Below are 21,555 nucleotides of genomic sequence, written 5' to 3' on the forward strand. Positions count from 1 at the left end.
ATTCAGCTCGAAAACCATAGTGTTTACCGATGTATTGGAAAATTCAAGATGGCGCCTCCGCCTCACTCCCTCTTTAACACAGTAAGTTTGGGGAAAAGGTGTTATAAATAAAAAACTAGACAAAATACAGTTAAAACCCTGCCGAATATATGTCAACCTATGTCACGGTAACATTTATTGAGCGAGTTTTAACAGTATTTTATCCATTTTTTTTTTATTTATAACACCTTTTCCCAAACTTACTGTGTTAAAGAGAGAGTCAGACGCCATCTTGAATTTTCCAATACATAAACACTGTATGTTTTTCGAGCTGAATAAACATGTTACATTGAATAAAAACACGAAAAATATATCCAGTTTGGTAGAAAAGTAACTTATCTTGCCTTTGATAACATTTATTTGTTATATATTTGTTTTTTTGACAACTTTTTCGAATCTATGTGTACAGTAATACAAACCCGGAGATTTGATAAAGTGTCTTACTTAAGGGGGCGGTTCATCAGGAATTTGTTTGTGTTGGACGGTGCTAGTGCACTTACTGATCTGCGCTATTTTTGAAATCGTATTTCCAAGTTTAATTAAAGTCTTATGATATGTTTTTTTTTTTATTTAATTGTAAGGTTAAAGTATAGAATAGTTACAGAACAGCTTTTTTTAAATAATAACGTTATTATTTCAGCACGGATCAATAAGTGCACTAGTACCTTTTGGACTTGAAGACATCCAGGTTGTAGTCAGGTGGGAAACAGACAAACGGAACAGAGTTCCACAGGCATGCACTTCACTTCTAAGTAAGAAGCTTTGTTCACGGAATCTATGTTTTGGTTTTGGCACAGAATAAGAGTGGGGAAAATTTTTGACAGTGCTTTCAGCTAGACGAGTTTTTATCATGAAAGATTGGCGAGGGGCGGGCAGAGATTGGAGCTCAGACGAGCACTTGCCATGGAAGTAACGATAAAACAAAGACAGGCTCGCAACGTCTCTCCTGTGAGAGAGGTTGCAGGGAAGAGAAAAGGGCATCCCCCACTAAGCCTATTTTGTACTCTGTCAAGGCAGGAAAGACTGTTTTTAGCAGCTCCTGCCCAGATGTGACAGCAGTACTCCATCCTTAAACGTACTTGGCTTTTTATATAGATAGAGAATTGCATCAGCAGTGAGATATCTTCTGGAGTGATAGAAGGATCCTACCATTTTTCCAGTGACCTTGGCGACTGACTTGATGTACGTATTCCATTTCAGGTCAGGAGTAAAGGTCAAGCCCAGAAGCTTATCAAAACATGGAGCTTCCACTAGACGAGAGCCATCCATTTCAACTTCACTCCCACAATAATTTCACAGTATTACTCTCCACTTTTCCTTCTGGAAGATGCTTGTACCACTTTTCACTGCATTCCAAACCCTCTTTTCTTGCATATATACCAGTGGATCTAATATAAATGTTAGAATAGAACCTTGTCTTTAATTCTACAGACCAACAACTTGTAAGATGCCCACCAACACATTTGTCTTGGCTGGATTTTCCTGTTAGACGATGAGCAGCAGAACCAAATCACTGACGACATTGCTGCAACAATACACGGGGGAGTGGTTGCAGATTCATTTGTTGACACAAGTTGATTATTGACAAAGACAGTGCAGGATGCTATGAAAAGAATTATTAATGAATAGTTCTGGTTTCCATTGTAATACTATTAGAAAAGGCATAAACCCTTCCTTTCTCAGGTAAAATAGCAACTTCTGTTCAATTAATCGTTTCCTAAACATTTTAACATTAAATAATCCTGAAAGAGTTGATATTTGGTACAACAAACAAACCAAATTCTCCAGGCTTAATAGATAGAACAAATGGTGGAGGAGAATAGATTTTTGAAATAGCATCTGAATTTTAAAGATGAAGATTGATTATTTGGATTCTTTGGACTACTATTCTCGTCTTGAGTGTTATTTCAGCAATATTTTGACCTTGTCAAATACGGGAGTCTGCACATCTACCGGCATAGTGGATAAAGTACTTGTAAGTTACTCTTCAAGAGGTTGAAGGTTCAATTCTCAGTGTGTGTGACACCTAAAATACAATTGTGAATGACTTGTTAATTTTTTTTTCTACTCAGCCATGGCTGACAGAATGAGGGCATGCTACCCCTGTAGATTAAATCAAGGGTTCCGTTCAAAATTGTGTGCATATTCCAGAGTTTAACAATATACTACTGAAGAAGGTCGGAGGTTACATTGGCTGAAATGTTGTTAAAATAATACTCAAGATAAGAACGGTTGTCTGAAGAATCCAAACGATACAAAGCACACATGTAATATTGACAAATAAAAAAGTAAGCTGCCCTGATGGAACCTAATCATTAGTTGTGTACAGGGTGGGACAATAAATTTGCCACCCTAAAGAAAACAACACTACAACTTTATTTTAAAACTTTTATTGAAAAAAATCAATCCAGCTAACTTGATTTTTTTTTTTTTTTTTTACAAAAAAGTAACCACTTGTCAAGGCCTAGAGGCCACTCGAGGATAAAGGTTAATAAGTGTACAGTGGTCAGTGTAGTAGAGCTGACATCAATCCAACGTAGTCACATCTAGCCTCAATCACAGCCTCGATATGGGCCCAGAACCTGAAGCATGCCATTTCCACAAGCGCTGACAGGAGCCCAGTGGATGACGGCGATCAGGCTGGCTTTGGTGTTGTAAGAGGTCATGTCGGTGATGTTCTCAATGTATTACCAAATGAAGTAGTCCAGCGGGTTCAGGTCAGGGAGAGGAGGAGGGGGCCAGTGAGAGATGAGTGCAAAGTTGTAGCACTACTTCTGAAGCCAAGCCTGGGTCTCTTTGAACTTGTGGGCCGGCGCCGAGTCTTACTGCCACACCCAGGGTCTGCCAGATAATTGCACTAGATCATCACACTCTTCAGCACATCCAGGTACACTTTGGTGTTGACTTTAAGCCAACTTCGAAGATGTGAGGTGGAATGGATATGGCCTTTGCTTGAAACTGCACTAAAGACTATAACTGTGTCTTGAAACTTCATTGAGCTGGACCCTCAAGCGTTGAACCATCTGGATTTGCATTTTGAGGATGCTGGCAATGGTCTTGTTGTCATAATTTGGATCGGTAGAAAGCATGAGTTGTACAGCGGTGCATTTCCGATCTCGCTCATTGAACATTGTGTCACTTTCAGACATGAGAGAAGGCTCCTATCGCTCTTCTAGTTTACTAGTTGGTCAGTTGTGTGCAATTTGTACATAACTGACCAACTAGTAGATGGTCTGCAACAAAAAAAAAGAAAACTGGTTTTTATCAAACCAAAATAGAATCACGTTGTTTTTTCTAGAGTAACAATTTTACTGTTCCACCCTGTACTTGTAATGACATTCATCCCAGGTTAAGGTACACAGTAATCTCGTACATGCAATAATCCCCAGTTATTCCTGGTTCCAATGAGAAATAACAAAAATGTGGAGACCAAGCTGCCTGTTTTTACAGTTGCCATTTACGTTTTTATTTGACCACCTCTGAACAGGTGGATATGGAGCCAGCTTGCAGATGAATTGTTGGTCAGGCTGTTATATGTGTCCAAACCAGGGAACCTCCTTTTTGGTGGCTTTGCATCTTATATGATTGATCTGATGTGGGATTCGATCAGCTGGATGAGTATGATGCATTGTAGGTAGTACTTTTGAAAAACTTTGAGTAAGGGTCAGGTTTTATTGATGTAAAGCGGTATTGTTTTGTGTATTAGTGTCTTGACTTGATTTGAGATGACATTCACCCAGGAAGTGTTGAGCCGGTTTTTCCCTGTAAAGCATGTAGCATCCTGGATGAACACAAACCACACATGATGGTCTGCAGCGGCCAAGATAGTGAGTGATAGCCAATCTGAGACAAGCAGCAAACACCATAAACCTGTGGACCAGAATTAGATTTGCCATCAGCCTTGGTAGTGTGAAACAACATCTTAAGCTGGCCTCTTGGGTATCTTCGCCAACCTTGGAAAATAAAAAATAGGGGAGGGGGCAATATTTTTTAATCTCGCATGTTTTCTTCATGTCAACACGCGAAGAATCTTTTGCTCTGTGGCTTCCAACTCAAGAACTGTCTGCTGAGAACTAGTCACCTCCAGGACTTATATAGAACAACTGACCATCGGAAACTGTACTACTGGGCCCATAACCTCTTGAGTTGAAAGCCATGTTTAGTTTCAGAACAGTTTCTGATGGTTAGTTGTTCTATACAAGTCCTGGAGGTGACTGGTTCTCAGCAGACAGTTCTTGAGTTCGAAGCCACAGAACAAAAAATTCCTCCCATGTTGACAAGAAGAAAACATGTGAGGTTGCTACAGAAAAGGTTTAATTTTTATGAAGAAATTCTGGTTTCTGATTGGTTGGTAACAGAACATGAATTAATTTGATTTGGCAGTTCCTAGCAGCATCGTTTATAAATAGAATCTCCCGACTGTCAGGGACCATACCCTTGTTATTAGTCAAAAATATTGCAACAAATATCTTCAGCTGGCCTCTTGGGTATCTTCACCAACCTGGAGTTATTGCTTCATGAATGAAATCTGGGTTGCAGCCTGGCCAAACCAACAAAATCCTCTTCTTAAAATATATTTGTTTAAAGGAACTGATTCTGCATTGCATCCTAGCTTAGATATTGGAGATAAAATGGTACCAGCAGACCTGTAGAATTTTCCGAAGGCAGTATTGGTTGAACACTTCTAGCATTTTGAAATCTGAGGCTCTCATCATTCGTGTTTCACAGCCATAGAGAAGAATCATTTGAATAAGCGCCTGATAGATACAGATTTTTTGTGCCTATTGTGATCTCAGATCAAGACCACAGAGAGGGTTGTCAGCACTTTCAGTTGCCAGTATCTGGTATGGTATATCCTTGATTTTGTTAAGTTTGATCTTTTGCCAAAATCATAGTCTTCTCATTTGTTATGAGAAGGCAGTTATTTTATTTACCTTTTCTTCAGGAGATGAGACACAAGGTCAAGTGTTGGTTTGATGAAAGTGGAGCGAATTGGATTCAAAGTTGGCATACCCAGATTTTCAGTTTTTGTTGTTAACCATTGTTACCCATAATTCTTTTAGAAAATAAATCTAACCTCAAATTAATCCAGAGAGAAAAACAGGCGTTTCCTAAACACAATACAACAATCATGGTGATTATATTTAGAGCGTCCCAGCAGCCATTAGCTTTTGGGAGTAATTTAAGTAAATGGTCCATTCTTTATTTTGAATTTTTTTTGTTTTTGTTTTCCAGATTGTTCCAGCTAACATAAAAAATTTTACAGATTTTCCTTTGTCCGAAAGAACACAAGCAGGTTTGTGGCAAGGTTTTCAGTTATTAAAAAATGAGAATAAAATTATAATTTGCAACTTGCAGGACAATTTGCATGCATATGTAAAATTTCAAATCTTTTGTATATTTTTTCGTTCCATTTTCACTTTGTGAAATTCCATTTTTTTTTTTTTTTATTTATTTAATATTTCATGAGAAAATACTATTCTGAAAATACTTCAACATCATCATGATTGTTATATTCGGTTTAATATTTGTGTTAAATGAGATAGCATTAACGGTTAATAGTTATCTCCCCTGTGCAGATTGGTTGTTTAGAGTTTTAAAGCTAGATGGTTCTGGTTAATAATCAATTTGCATAGGTAGTAGTGACATTAATATAAAAACTATACATTTTTGATTGAAAATGTCATTTATTAAACAAGCTGAAGAAAGAAATGATTGACAAAAAAATGACATTGGCACAAGAGTTCCAACTACTATTTCAATATATATGTTTATGAAAGCATAAAAATAAAATTATTGAAATCAAAATAACAAAATTTCAAACATCATAAAAATAACATATCCAATACATAATATTCCCAAAATAGTTTTAAAAGATTTTAAAGTATTTTCAATAATTCTTTGAAATAAATAAAACTAATTTTAATAATTCCTAATTAAAATAAGACCTAAAAACCTTTCAATCATTATTAAATTAAAAAAGATCGGAAAAACGTAATAAAAAAAGAGTACATGCATGGGGGAGATATAGGCATGAGAGAAAAAAAGTGGAGGAACTTAATTACTTTGTCACTGCTTCCGGTAGCAGCCACGTGGGAAGTCAGGAAGTACATTAGCTGACTATTACCTTAATGTGAATTAATTATCTAATATTTAGAGATTAAATGTGAAGTTCTGTTGGCATCAATACATTCATGTCAAGGGTGTGAGTTCCATTACAGAAACGTTGATTTAATTTGAATAAAATAAAATATGCATCAAGTGCGCTTGAAAGCCAAATCACAATGTAAAATTAGGAAAATAAAAAAAAATATTGTTTGAAATTTATAACAAATATATTTCGGAGCCAAACTCCATCCTTAGTATGTTTTCTTTCTTTTCTTTTTCTCTTCTTCTTTCTTGCGATGTTGTAAAGTTTGAGAAAGAAAAGTCTGTTTGTAAAGAGCCACGCGTTGTATCTCCGTGATTGTATTTTGAAATGTTAGAACTGTGCGTTGGCAATGTGAGATTAACATACATTTTTGAAACTAAAGAAAAAGCGTCAAGGGTGCGAGTTCCATTATAGAAACGTTGATTTAATTTGAATAAAATAAAATACGCATCAAGTGCGCTTGAAAGCCAAATCACAACGTAATATTAGGAAAATAAACAAATGTTTTACTTGTCAAGGGTGCGAGTTCCATTATAGAAACGTTGATTTAATTTGAATAAAATAAAATACGCATCAAGTGCGCTTGAAAGCCAAATCACAACGTAATATTAGGAAAATAAACAAATGTTTTACTTGTTTGAAATTTATGATTTAAATATATTTAAACATACTGAGGATGGAGTTTGGCTCCCAAATGTATTTAAATTATAAATTTCAAACAAATAAAATATTTTTTATTTTCCTAATATTACGTTGTGATTTGGCTTTCAAGCACATAAGATGCGTATTTTCTTTTATTCAAATACATTCATGTTAATATCAAAACAGGACCATATAATAAATCACTAATACAGTATGTATCTGAAGTATTATTAAACTGCAGTTGTTTGAGAATTATAAAACAGAATTTTGTATTAGGACTTTTACTTCTTGCCAGAATTCGCCCTATATTAAAAAAAAAAATTAATCTTAAATATGTGATGTACATACCCATCATAAAATGAAGATGTCATATTCCAAAAATCATATAAATTGATCAAGTAGTTTTATTTTTAACTAAGAAAATCAGCTTTTATGAGTAGGGACTGTTTCGTGTCACTGTCTTAAAGAAACAAGAGGAGATAATTCAACAATAATTCAAACTTGTTAGATCATTCTTGTAATGCCTACGATTTCCCATTAACTGTTTAAAAATGATTTACTTTGTAAAAATAAAACTACTTGATGAATTTACATGATTTTTAGAATATGATCTGTTCATTCCATCCTGAGTAGATACATCATAAAGATTTTTCTGTATTTTTGTTTTTTAATATAGGGAAAATTCTGAACCACCAGAATTTTTATTTTTTTTATTTTATGACATCAATTATTGGACAATGGAATCTGGTTAGTTACCAGAAATTTGATAAAGAAAAAGTTTTATTTAGGCTAGAATATCTAGTGTTCGTTTTGGTGTTTTAACTTATGCCAATGTTTTTTTTAAAAGAAATTTAGGTTTATAGAAGGCAGAACAATGCAGAGATGTAAGGAGATAGACTCATAGACTGAAACAACTTTAGCTATAATGGTAGAAGAGGCTATGCAGTTTCACTTATATTGATTCAATACATGCATTTATTGAATATGAGAAGGGTACAAAGTCCTAGCACTCTTTCTGAAGCCAAGTCTGGGTTTCTTTGGACTTGTGAGTTGACACTGAGTCCTGCTGCCACATCCAGGGTCTGCTAGCGGCTACCTGATTGTACGAGGAGATCACCACATTCTTCAACACATCCAGGTACACTTTGTTGTTGATTTTCAAACCGACTTCAAAATGTGAGGTGGCATGATCTAGCCCTCACTTGAAACCATACCAAAGACTATAACCATGGCCGGAAACTTCATTGAGCTGTGCCTTCAAGTGTTGAACCATCCAGATTTGCATTTTGAGGGTGCTGGCAATGGTCCTTTGATTGGTAGGGAGCATGAATTGTACAGTGGTGCATCTTCGATCTTGCTCGTTAAACATTGTGTCACTTTCACACATGATAGAAGACTCCTATCACTCTTGGAATTTGTACGCAACTAGCCAACTAGTAGATTGTCTGCAACAAAAAAGAAAACCGGTTTTCATCAAACAGAAATGGGATCATGTATTTTCTAGGGTTACAATTTTATCATTCCATTCCGTATAAAAATAATTGTATAAAAGGTTATCTACAGTGTAACGTAGACTACAATGTATTGTATACTAAATCACTTAAGCCAATGAAGTCTCCTTCTTAAAATAGAGCAGGCAATCAATCGGTTTGCTTGAAAAATGGGTAATTTCAATGACAATAAATATATAGAAGTGTAAAACCTTTGTTGATCATCATTCAATCCTGGCCAACGTTGGGTCTCCCTGTTAGTTACATATATGTAGTATGTTCTTACTTGCATCAGTTAGTCAGGTAGTATATCTGTGTTGCAATATTTTTGGAAGTTCTTCTCTCCATCAGGCGTGTGTTCAACTTTGAATTTAAGTTGCTTCAGTATGAGTCTATCCATTATATCTTTGTTCTGTCTCCTATTTCTTTTAACAAAACAGTGACATAAGTAAAAACACATTACATTTGTTGAAATCTCTTAAACCACTAGAATTTTATGCACATTAAACAATGCTTCAAGCAAACTACATTAATCTTTTACCAATGTTTTTTTTTTTTCTGCTTACGTTTAACCTCTGTTTTTTTTAATTTTTTTTTTTTCTCTTTCTATTTTTCAAGGTCTTACTGTTTCCAAATATACAGTACCAACAGACATCCAAAGGGAATCAATTGGACTTGCATTAAATGGTCATGATGTCTTGGCATCTGCAAAAACAGGATCAGGAAAAACTTTGGCATTTCTTATTCCGGTAATTAATATTGGGTTAAAATAATTGTATGAGATTTGGCTGAAGTTTTGGTTGTTTTTTTTCTTGTTTTTTTAATTTCTTTTAACTTTTATTTTTACTCTGCTATACATTGAGCTTTCTTAAGATTTTTATGAAAATTGATGTATTTTTGTGAACATAATATTATATATATATATATATGTGTGTGTGTGTATATATACATGCACACACACCTTTTTCTTTATTATAGAGTAGAGGATTATTGCATATTTTGACGTAATTCCTTATTTATCTTATCATTTTTTATAGCACAAGTCAAATATTAAATCTGAGATTGAAACATCATCTCATTCTTGTCACATTCCAAAGATTCTGTGTTAATGAGTTTCTATTGTACATTACCTGTATTTTTTTTTGTTTTTTTTGATTAGATTCTCGAATGCCTTTACTCTCAAAAATGGTCTTCAATTGATGGTCTTGGAGCACTTGTTATCGCGCCAACTAGAGAGCTGGCTTACCAGACTTTTGCGGTTCTGCGACGGATTGGAAAACAGCATGATTTCTCTGCAGGATTAGTGGTTGGAGGAATGGTAAGCATTATTTAGTGTGTGTGTGTGTGTATATATATATATATATATATATATATATATATATATAATCTACTGTTATATAAAAGTAATTTTTTTTCTATGTGTGTGTGTAAGTTCGTTTCCTATGGACTCTAAAACGACCGAGCTGATTTTTTTTTCACATGTAGGTACTTTATGTGCCTGGCAGTGTTCTTAGATAGGTTTTGTCTCAGAATGTCTTTAATAAATATCCAGAATCGATGCTCAAAATAATTCGATGATGTCTTCAATAAGTATTGATAATCGAAATAATTTGATAAAAGAAGGAACAGGCGATTTTGATCAAAGTTAACACCTTACACCGCCTAACATCACAAATGCATTTGAAAAGTTTTATTATCAAACAAGGCGAAAGGCCCGGCATATAAAATCAACAGTAGGTTCTTTGATATGACCGGGGCGTATTCAAAATGAATGTTTCTTTTTAGAGCACAGTTGAAGCATGAAATTTGACTTTTGCATTTTAAACTTTAATCTAAACCATTATATATAAAAATAATCGACTAAGTCACTGTGGGGAGGCCTGTGAAGCTTCCTCCAGTGCATCACGATGGATCCCCAACTAGAGTCGGTAATCAGTCGATTTGATTGTAAAATGGTCAATTTCATCACTTTCAATGACAATAAAATATGTGAGTGTGAAATATTCGTTGATCATCATTCAATCCTGGGTAACGTTGGGTCTTCCTGCTTGTATGTATATATATATATATATATATGAATAAAAAAGAATGCGAAAAGTATAAAAGCTTATAACTTTTCTTTATTCGTTTTTAATTGGTGACGTGCAGGAATACAAAATAATAATATTATGAAAAAAAATTAAAAAACTTTTTTTATAAGTACATAATTTTCGACCGATCCTTCAGTCTTCATCGGTGTAGTGAAAGTATGAGGATGCACGGCGAAAAGGGGAATGGAAAAGGAAGGAAGGTAGAGGAGGAGGAGGAGGAGAAGAAGGAGGAGGAGAAGGAGGTATAGCCAATGCGAAGGTGCCACGTCAGTCTTAAATATATAAACATATAAGTACGCACATACACACATGCACATAGTACATATATATGTGAGTGTGAAATATTCGTTGATCATCATTCAATTCCGGGTAACATTGGGTCTTCCTGCTTGTATATATATATATATATATATATATATATACACTAGTGATGGGATGATTCCAATATTTCTGTTCTAAATTCTTGATTCCTGATTCCAATAGCGATTAAAAAAAAAAAAAAAAAAAAAAAAAATCTCTAAATATTTTGGTGTAGAGTAATTTTTAAAATTATTTTTCAGATCACTGTAAAAATCCATGTAATATGTGCATATATTTTTTGCAAACTTGTGTGGACCTGATATATTTTAATTTTGTGATTTTTAACTTATTTAACTGATCGCACCTAAGACATATATATTTTTAGTTTTGATCTCATTACTATATATTATGTTCAATATAATCGATAGAGAATTGTCTCTACAATAATAAATCTGTAATCTGCAGAATTAAAATATCATATTTAAATGTATCTTACGACTAGGCAACACTGGGCGGCTTGCTAGTATATTTATAAAAATAAGATATATTGGATTTTATAATACCGATGGATTGGTAATTATTCATTAACAAGCATACATCCATTGTTCGTTGACAGCTATCATGAATAAAATCTGAACACAAAGTTGCACATTTTATTAATTCTTTCAACTTTTTTTCTTTTTTTTTTACATGGTTTCAAGTCGTCTGCTAGATTATCTTGCTACAAATCCTTGGATTTGTTTTGAAAATGTAACTGTGTCATTTGAAAAAAAAAAAATCAAGCCAATCTCTGTTTTCGATTATCCTTCATTCACCACTGACGATGTAATGCAACATGACCAAGTTGAGGACCTCATCTTAGCAAAACTTAATTTTCACTAATTGTCTTCGAAAAACTGTTTTATGAATAACTAGCAGTTCAGCCCGGCTTTACTTGGGCCCTATGTACTGTTCATAACTTTATGTGCTTATGTATATATATATTAAAAAGTTTGACTCGTGTCCAGGTAACCTACATCTAAAATTTCAAGTGTTTAGACCCAAAATTGGCGGAGGAGTTTGGTAGAGTCTGCAAAAGTCAACTTTGACCTCTTGGCAGCTAAATTTTCACCCAAAAACTGATTAAAAAGCTTGCTGCATGTCTGAATACCCTTTATGTAAAACTTCAAATATTTAGACCCAAAGTTGGCTGAATAATTTGCTAGAGACCGCGATGGTCAAATTATTTGAACTTTGACCCCTTGACAGCCAAATTTCTGGCCAAAAATCGATTAAAAAGATTTTCCCAAATCTCAATACCCCTCATGTCAAATCTCGAGTCTGTAGACTGAAAATTGGCGGAGTTGTTTGGTAGGGAAATGTACACACACAGACACACAGACAATTTCACTTTTATAGATATATAGATTAATTTTCCATGGTTTTTCATAATTTTTGCATATGTTCATTACTGAAACATCACAATCAAGTCAATACCATTGGTTTTACTTGATTTTTGTTCTGATACTGAAGAAGCACCAAAAATTTAATTTCAGGTCCTTTTCCATTTCTGCAAAACTGCTCACATTTATAAAAGCCCCCATATGCACATCTGCAGTATTAATGCTGGAGTCCCTCAAGGGTCAATCCTGGGCCCAACTCTCTTCCTGATCTACATCAATGACCTCCCTAAACACATACTTAAATCATTCGTTGACATCTATGCTGATGACACGACCACAAATAGGATTCTGAACAGAAGTGTGCGTTCTATCCCAACCATTATTAATGGACCAGAGGTCATCTCGTCAGCGTCAGACAAGGCCAAACTATTTGCAAAGAACTTTGCAGCTACTTCTACCCTATGCGACGAAGGCCATCAACTCCCCATATTTCCTCCTATAACACAGAACACGCTAGGTAACATACAAATATCTGTGCATGAGGTCGCCAAGCTAATCAAGAACCTTGATTCCAGTAAAGCAACTGGCCCTGACGGCATCCCAATTATAGTGTTAAAAAATCTTCAACCAGAACTTGCTCCCATACTTACGAAAATTTTTAAGCGCTGCCTTAAGGAGAAGTGCTTTCCGACTCCCGGGAAGACCTCATCAGTTTGCCCTGTATTTAAGAATTCAGGTGATAAGTCACCTCCCTCTCAGTACAGACCAATAAGTCTCCTGTGTGTTATGAGTAAGTTGCTGGAGTCCATATTAAATAGAGAAATAGTCAACCACCTAAGCAGAAACAACCTTCTTAGGGACACACAATATGGTTTCCGCTCTGCAAGATCTACCGCAGATGTGCTGATGGTTATATCTCACAGGATTAGTGAATCTCTTGACAAAGGCTTCCTTTCTAGGGCAATTGCTCTTGACATATCAAAAGCCTTCGACAAGGTATGGCATAAGGGTCTACTTCACAAGATTTCTAGCTACGGTATAACTGGAAATGTTTTCTCAATCATTAAATCATTTCTCTCTGATAGGCTCATAAGAGTAGTGGTCGATGGACAAAAATCAGAGGCCTGCAGTATTAATGCTGGAGTCCCTCAAGGGTCAATCCTGGGCCCAACTCTCTTCCTGATATACATCAATGACCTCCCTAAACACATACTTAAATCATTCGTTGACATCTATGCTGATGACACGACCATCTACGGCAACACATCAAAGGCTGTAAATGACAAAGTTCTGATTCTCTTTCCTCTGATCTCGAGCGCGTGGTTCAGTGGGGGAAGACGTGGCTGGTTACCTTTAATGCATCTAAAACCAAACTCCTATCCTTACATCATCAATGCTCTGATCCCCATCTGGCATCAATTGGGATGGATGGCTCTCGTCTGTTTTGACAAGCTTCTGGGTTTGACCTTTACTCCTGATCTGAAATGGAACACGTACATCAAGTCTGTTGCCAAGGACGCTGGAAAGATGGTGGGATCCTTCTATCGCTCCAGAAGATATCTCACTACTGATGCAATTCTCTATCTATATAAAAGCCAAGTACGCCCAAGGATGGAATACTGCTGCCATATCTGGGCAGGAGCTGCTAAAAACAGCCTATCCTGCCTTGACAGAGTACAAAATAGACTTTGTGGCTTAGTGGGGGATGCCCTTTTCTCTACCCTGCAACCTCTCTCCCACAGAAGAGACGTTGCGAGCCTATCCTTGTTTTATCGTTATTTCCATGGCAGGTGCTCGTCTGAACTCCAATCTCTGGTTCCCCCCTCGCCAATCTTTCACGAAAAACACCCGTCTAGCCGAATCCACTGTGAAAAATTTCCCCCACTCTTTATCTGTGCCTAAATCAAAACGTGGATTCCATGAACAAAGCTTCTTTCTTAGAACTGCACGCCTGTGGAACTCTGTTCCATCTACCTGCTTCCCACCTGACTACAACTTGGATGTCTTCAAGTCCAACGTTAACAAATTCCTAATGAACCGCCCCCTTAAGTAAACACTTCATCAAATCTCCACACTAATGTACTGTACTTGCAATAACCCTTATCCCTGAGTGGCTTCCGGGCCTTGATAAGTGGTGACCACCATGTAAAAAGAAAAAAAATCTATACCCCTATAAATTCGTTTTCCTTTCGTGTGTATTGATATTCATACTAAAGACCCTCTTTTCTATTTATTTAAAAAGAAAATACAATTTTCTTATATATGGGTTTGGAATTGCATTCACTAGCAAAAGATCTAGCTAATTGGCATATTCTTTTAAACATTCATTTTAGGGCGACAACTTTATCGTTCCACTCTGTATATTAAACGTATATTAAAAAATACATAAAGATTGTATTAATAAAAGATTAATCTATATAACTCATTCCACCATAAGCATTAACCACTTTTGTTATTATTTTCTGTCATTTTTAGAATCTCAAAGAAGAATCCAAAAAGATAAACTTTACAAATATAATTATTTGTACACCAGGCCGTTTTTTACAGCATATGGATGAAACAAGAAACTTTAACGCTACAAATTTACAAATTTTAGGTAAGTTTTTATGCCTCTGATATTTGTCTATTCTATGTACCTATAAAAGTGAGAATGTGTGTTTGTGTATGTGAAGACACTTCTCAACCTATATACTCAATGAATTTTTGATCTACAGACTTGAAATTTGGTATACAACGTATTCAGACATGTGGAAAAATTTTTAATCGGTTTTCATCTGGAAAAAAGGGGCGCTAAAGGATCAAAATTGAAAAATTGGTACTTGGGGGGTTCATCGGATTTTTATGTTTGTTAACTGTTTCACGAATGTGCATGCATGAATCGTTCACATTATGTTAAGAATAAGTAAGTTTGAAAACAGTTTTTAAAGATCGTCTCAAGCTGACATAATGGTTATCGTACTTGACTCTCTATCTTTAGGTTTTGGTTTTAGCTTGAGTATTTTTTTTTTTTTTTTTTTTTTTTTACTGACAAGAAGTGAACTACTTGCATGTATATGTTTCAGTTTCTTCTGTTTTTTTTAACTTAATTTTTTTTTTTTTTTAAGGAATTTAACATTACATTTGATACCTAAGATATTTCTTCATTGATTAAAATATATCTATGCATATTTTATTACCAGGCAACGCCGGGTGACCTGCTAGTTTTATATAAAATTGCTAATCATTGTCTAAAAGAAATTAAATATTCTATGTCATTGAATTTGTTTTGGTTATTGCTAAGATAGTTGTAGAATATAATTTGGCAGTAATATACTTTGAAGTTATGTGTATATATGATTTGGAAAATGTAACAAGTTTGTATATATGATTGATGGCAAATGAACATAATTGGTAAGCTTGATCATGTGACATAAGACAGATTTGTAGTTGGGTTTCGGTTTCTGCTGGATTTTACTAACTAGTTTTCCATATATGACAGGAACATCTGTATTGGGTTAGTTTTTCCCATAAGTTAGAATACAAACCAAACTGTTTGAGGGAGACCTTCAGATTGTCCTTGAACTGATGCCGCTCCCCTTCTGCGAGTTTTTTCCTTTGGACAGTTCGCCATAAATGAGTTATTTTGGGAACCTTGAATCAGGCATGCGGCATATATGACCTGCGCAAAGAACTTGGCACTGCTGTGACATTGTGTGTACTGACAGAAGGTTTGACCGGGCGAGAACCTCTGTGTCTGGTATTTTGTCTTGCCACTTGATTTTTAACAATCTACGGACGCAGATCATATGGGAATGGTTCAGTTTCTTGATATGTCTGGCATATACAGTTCAAGTTTCACAAACATTCATGAGGATGGTAAGAATCACAACTCAGTATACTTGGAGTTTGGTCTGCAGCCGAATTCCTCTATGCTTCCATACAGTGGTTCTGAGACATCCAAAGACAGCACTAGCCTTGGCTATCCTGCAATCAACTGCATCATCTATGTGTACTGCCCTCCTCAATACTCCTCAATACTCCTCAAGTAAGTGAACTTGTCCACAGCTTTTATATTGGTTCCATGAATTGAGATCCGAGGCTCAACATACCTTTTTCCGTGAGGAGACTGGTACATTACTTTAATCTTTAGATTAATAATCAGACCAAAATTGTTGCATGCCGTAGAAAAACGATCAAACATTATATTGCATGTTTGGTTTTGTGTTGATGTTGAGGGCACAGTCGTCAGCAAACAGAAGGTCTACACACTAAACAATACATCAAGCTATCTACATTGACCTATTATTTTATGTTACTGTTGGGTCACTTATCAAGGTCACAAGTCACTTGAGGATAATGATTAATGAGATGGATTAACATTGGATTTGAAATAAGTTGTGATTTGCATTAATTGAATTTTTTCCTTTTAAATTTTTGATGTTTTAATTCATTCTGATGTTTATTTTTTTTTTGTTTTTAGTCTTAGATGAAGCTGATCGCATCCTTGATTTAGGTTTTTCTGAAACAATGAATGCAATCATCGAAAATCTTCCAGTTTCAAGACAGACACTCCTTTTTTCAGCCACACAGACAAGGTTAGAAGTTGTTTTTTTTATTATTATTATTATCGTTATAATAATAGGGAGGGAGGTTATATGCTGTCTTTAATAATTATTTTTATAGACTTTAGAATTGGTTATGCGGAGTTGAAATCCTATCAGATCTATCTTTACTTTTTTTCTATATTTGTTTTAATCGCTCCAGACAAGGGATGAATCCACTTGATGTAAGAAGCTAACATGAACGAAAGTTGATTATCACAAAAACAATTGCATATTGGCCTTAGCCTCAAAAAGACTATGGCTATAGTTAGGAGAAAAACAGTCAGCAAGAAAAGCGTTCCACAAGCCTGGAATAAGGCCAACTGACTGACAACCTTCATAAAAACCAATTTCCCATCTCTTAAAAGGCTGATTCTGATTGCGTCTCCTTCCATTCTTCTCACATCTTTTCACCTTTGACTGATTCTGCTGAGCTTCGTTAGTGATCACCATTCGACCACCCATAAGTTGCCTACTCAAGATATCTACTGAAGATAACATCCAGACAGTCTCCATTCATTGGGTTTATCTGTAAATAATGTTGGCCATCATTTTTCTCAAACAGGTCGTTCCTAGAATGATTTTCCCATTCAAAGAGGTACTTTTTTTTTTTTTTTTTTTACACACAGTGGTCACCACTTATCAAGGCCCGGAAGCCACTCAGGGATAAGAGTTATTGCAAGTACGTACATTACGTTAGTGTGGAGATTTGATGAAGTGTCTACTTAAGGGGGCGGTTCATTAGGAATTTGTTAACATTGGACTTGAAGACATCCAAGTTGTAGTCAGGTGGGAAGCAGGCAGACGGAACAGAGTTCCACAGGCGTGCAGTTCTAAGAAAGAAGCTTTGTTCATGGAATCCACGTTTTGATTTAGGCACAGATAAAGAGTGGGGGAAATTTTTCAAAGTGGATTTGGCTAGACAGGTGTTTTCGTGAAAGATTGGCGAGGAGGGACCAGAGATTGGAGTTCAGACGAGCACCTGCCATGGAAATAACGATAAAACAAGGATAGGCTCGCAACGTCTCTTCTATGGGAGAAAGGTTACAGGGTAGAGAAAAGGGCATCCCCCACTAAGCCACGAAGTCTATTTTGTACTCTGTCAAGGCAGAATAGGCTGTTTTTAGAAGCTCCTGCCCAGATATGGCAGCAGTATTCCATCCTTGGATGTACTTGGCTTTTATATAGATAGAGAATTGCATCAGTAGTGAGATATCTTCTGGAGCGATAGAAGGATCCCACCATCTTTCCAGCGTCCTTGGCTACAGACTTGATGTACGTGTTCCATTTCAGATCAGGAGTAAAGGTCAAACCCAGAAGCTTGTCAAAACACAGGGCCTCTCTCAGACGAGAGCCATCCATCCCAATTGATGCCAGATGGGGATCAGAGCATTGATGATGTAAGGATAGGAGTTTGGTTTTAGATGCATTAAAGGTAACCAGCCACGTCTTCCCCCACTGAACCACGTGCTCGAGATCAGAGGAGAGAGAATCAGAGAGAACTTTGTCATTTACAGCCTTTGATGTGTTGCCGTAGATGGTCGTGTCATCAGCATAGATGTCAACGAATGATTTAAGTATGTGTTTAGGGAGGTCATTGATGTAGATCAGGAAGAGAGTTGGGTCCAGGATTGACCCCTGAGGGACTCCAGCATTAATACTGCAGGCCTCTGATTTTTGTCCATCGACCACTACTCTTATGAGCCTATCAGAGAGAAATGATTTAATGATTGAGAAAACATTTCCAGTTATACCATAGCTAGAAATCTTGTGAAGTAGACCCTTATGCCATACCTTGTCGAAGGCCTTTCATATGTCAAGAGCAATTACCCTAGAAAGGAAGCCTTTGTCAAGAGATTCACTAATCCTGTGAGATATAACCATCAGCACATCTGCGGTAGATCTTTCAGAGCGGAAACCATATTGTGTGTCCCTAAGAAGGTTGTTTCTGCTTAGGTGGTTGACTATTTCTCTATTTAATATGGATTCCAGCAACTTACTCATAACACACAGGAGACTTATTGGTCTGTACTGAGAGGGAGGTGACTTATCACCTGAATTCTTAAATACAGGGCAAACTAATGAGGTCTTCCCGGGAGTCGGAAAGCACTTCTCCTTAAGGCAGCGCTTAAAAATTTTCGTAAGTATGGGAGCAAGTTCTGGTTGAAGATTTTTTAACACTATAATTGGGATGCCATCAGGGCCAGTTGCTTTACTGGAATCAAGGTTCTTGATTAACTTGGCGACCTCATGCACGGATATTTGTATGTTACCTAGCGTGTTCTGTGTTATAGGAGGAAATATGGGCAGTTGATGGCCTTCGTCGCATAGGGTAGAAGTAGCTGCAAAATTCTTTGCAAATAGTTTGGCCTTGTCTGACGCTGACGAGATGACCTCTGGTCCATTGATAATGGTTGGGATAGAACGCACACTTCTGTTCAGGATCCTATTTGTTATTTGCCAAAACTGGTGGGAACCAAGCCGCTGATCAGCTACCTTAGATTTAACAGACTGGGCATATAGCTCTCTTGCATTTTTTATTACTCTTTTACAGTGGTTGCTGGCAGTCCTGAAAGCAGCTTTAGTACTTATTTTTTCAAAGAAAGAAAATATCTCTTGAGTGATCAGACTTTGGCCAGATATATTTTCAGTTCTCTGGGCCCCCACCTTCTTCCTATAGCTAAGCATTCATCACCTTCGATGCCTGTTCATCACCAAAACATGCAGCACATGTTTACATAGGTTCATACAAGTGTTTCTATACAGACTCCAAGTAATGCCTTTCATTTTCATTTCCTGAAAATCCTGAAAAAATAGCTTAGATGAATGATACTGTGTAACAGTAACAGTTGGTCATAGAAAAAAAATTCTTCTTTTATTGAATAACGATGTTTTTCCTTTTAATATTCTGTTTAGCTAACATTAATGTGGTCCTTCTTTTCTTTTTTTTTTTCATTTTTCATTTACTGTTTTTTCATTTTCTTTCCATTTTTTTTTTTCATTTTTCATTTTTTTTTTTACATTTTTTTATTTTTCATATTTTTCTATTTAAAAAAATTTTTTTCTTATTTTTGATTTTTTTTTCCATTTTTTTTTTTTTCATTTTCTTTCTATTTTTTCATTTTTTTCTTTTTTTTTTCCTATTCTTTTTTCGTTTTTTTCCATTTTCTTTTTCCATTTTTTTTTTTTTTTTTTTTCTAGATCAGTGAAGGATCTTGCTCGTCTAAGTTTAAACAACGATAATCTTTTCTATGTTTCTGTTGATGAATTTTCCGAACACAGCACACCAACACAACTTGTCCAAGTAAGTAAATCTTTATTTTACTTCTTTGGATGCATCAGAGTTTCTAAATCCACAATTAGAAATGGATTTTGATTTGCAAAATGCCCTACAGACATATTTCAAAACGGTTGTATTCAGCAGAAGTTAGCAGACATTTTATTTTAAAAATTTTTTTATTTTATTTTATTTTTTGCAGGAGTTGATTTTTTTTTTTTTCTAAACAAACTCATATTCAAGACCGCCAACTATCCAGATGTTCTTGTATGTGGGCTGCCACATGCCCAGATAACCACATATCTGGACTCTCACATAACCAAATGACTTTGTATCTGAACTACTACATATTCAGATAACCAAGCATTTAATTTAAAAGAATTCTAATCATATGATCACTTCTTGTATTTGAAAATTTCTTTTCAAAATAATTTTTATTTTCATTTTCAAATGAGGTGGCTCGTGCTAAATAAGGCTGTATGCACATATGTAGCCAAAAAAATTTTGTATAAATAAAAATTTTATACTATGTATATCAGTTAATACACATAGCATGCATTAAGCCAATTTCTCCAAATTGAGCAACTGGACTTCTGTTCTTTCAAGAGTTTAAACTTGGACAAAAAATCTTGGAAAGTATTTGTTGAGGATAAAAAAAAAAGTTTTTCCATAATTAATGATTTGGTTATAATTTATTAGTGAATGGTTATGTCTATTTTTTCTTCTGCCATAGTGATATAAAATTCATAATAGCCTTTATTTATTAGGTTGGTGCAAAAATAATGTTGTTTTTGACATTCAACTTCAAAAGATCATAGCTCCTTTCATAATAAATTTTATTAATGTCAAGGATGAGAGTTCATATAGAAACGTTGTTTTAATTGGAATAAAATAAAATACACATCAATTGCGCTTAAAAAGAAAATCACAACGTAATATTAGGAAAATAAATATTTTACTTGTTTGAAATTTATCACAAATATATTTTAGATGAAGATGGAGTATATCTCTGAAATATATTTGTGTTATAAATTTCAAACAAGTAAAATATTTGTTTATTTTCCTAATATTACATTGCGATTTGGCTTTCAAGCGCACTTGATGCGTATTTTATTTTATTCAAACTTTATTAATCGAAATAAGAACCATTAGAATCAACACATTTTTGGCAACGAGAAACAAATTTATCCCATTAGCATAGAAATCCAAAGTTCTTGAAGCGATGAAGTCATTGAAGGCCGATTCGGCATCATCTCGGCTTTTGAAACATTTTTCACACAGGAAGTTGTTGAGATGCTTGAAAAAGTGATAATCGGTGGGCAAGAGGTTCGGTGAATATGGCGGGTGAGGCAGTCTCATAGCCCAATTCATTCAGCTTCTGCAGGGTCAGTTGAGCAACATGCAGGCGAGCGTTGTCATGGAGGAGAATTGGTCACTTCATATTGACCAGTACCGGACACATACATTGGAGCTTCTGGTGCATTTTGGCAAGATTTCTCTGCCGTAATCGTTTCTCCTGGATTCAAGAGGCTGTGATGGATGAAACCGGCTGCAAACCACCAAACTTTTTTTGGTGCAATTTTGGCCTCAGGAAGTGCTGCGGA

General features: G+C 35.5%; 1 protein-coding gene across 1 annotated transcript in view; it reads left to right on the forward strand.

Annotated features, from left to right (window-relative positions):
* LOC145285909 (putative ATP-dependent RNA helicase DDX10) overlaps nt 1–21,555 on the forward strand; it is a 67,497-nt gene that overhangs the window by 975 nt on the left and 44,967 nt on the right. The window contains exons 2-7 of the mRNA XM_080134388.1: nt 5,275–5,335; nt 8,941–9,071; nt 9,482–9,640; nt 14,570–14,690; nt 16,554–16,668; nt 19,876–19,978. Coding sequence (XP_079990514.1) covers nt 5,275–5,335; nt 8,941–9,071; nt 9,482–9,640; nt 14,570–14,690; nt 16,554–16,668; nt 19,876–19,978 — 690 coding nt within the window. The remainder of the gene's footprint in view (nt 1–5,274; nt 5,336–8,940; nt 9,072–9,481; nt 9,641–14,569; nt 14,691–16,553; nt 16,669–19,875; nt 19,979–21,555) is intronic.

The sequence above is a fragment of the Euprymna scolopes genome, chromosome 10 (genome assembly GCF_053919585.1).
Source record: "Euprymna scolopes isolate OS-2025 chromosome 10, ASM5391958v1, whole genome shotgun sequence".
Lineage (NCBI taxonomy): Eukaryota > Metazoa > Mollusca > Cephalopoda > Sepiida > Sepiolidae > Euprymna > Euprymna scolopes.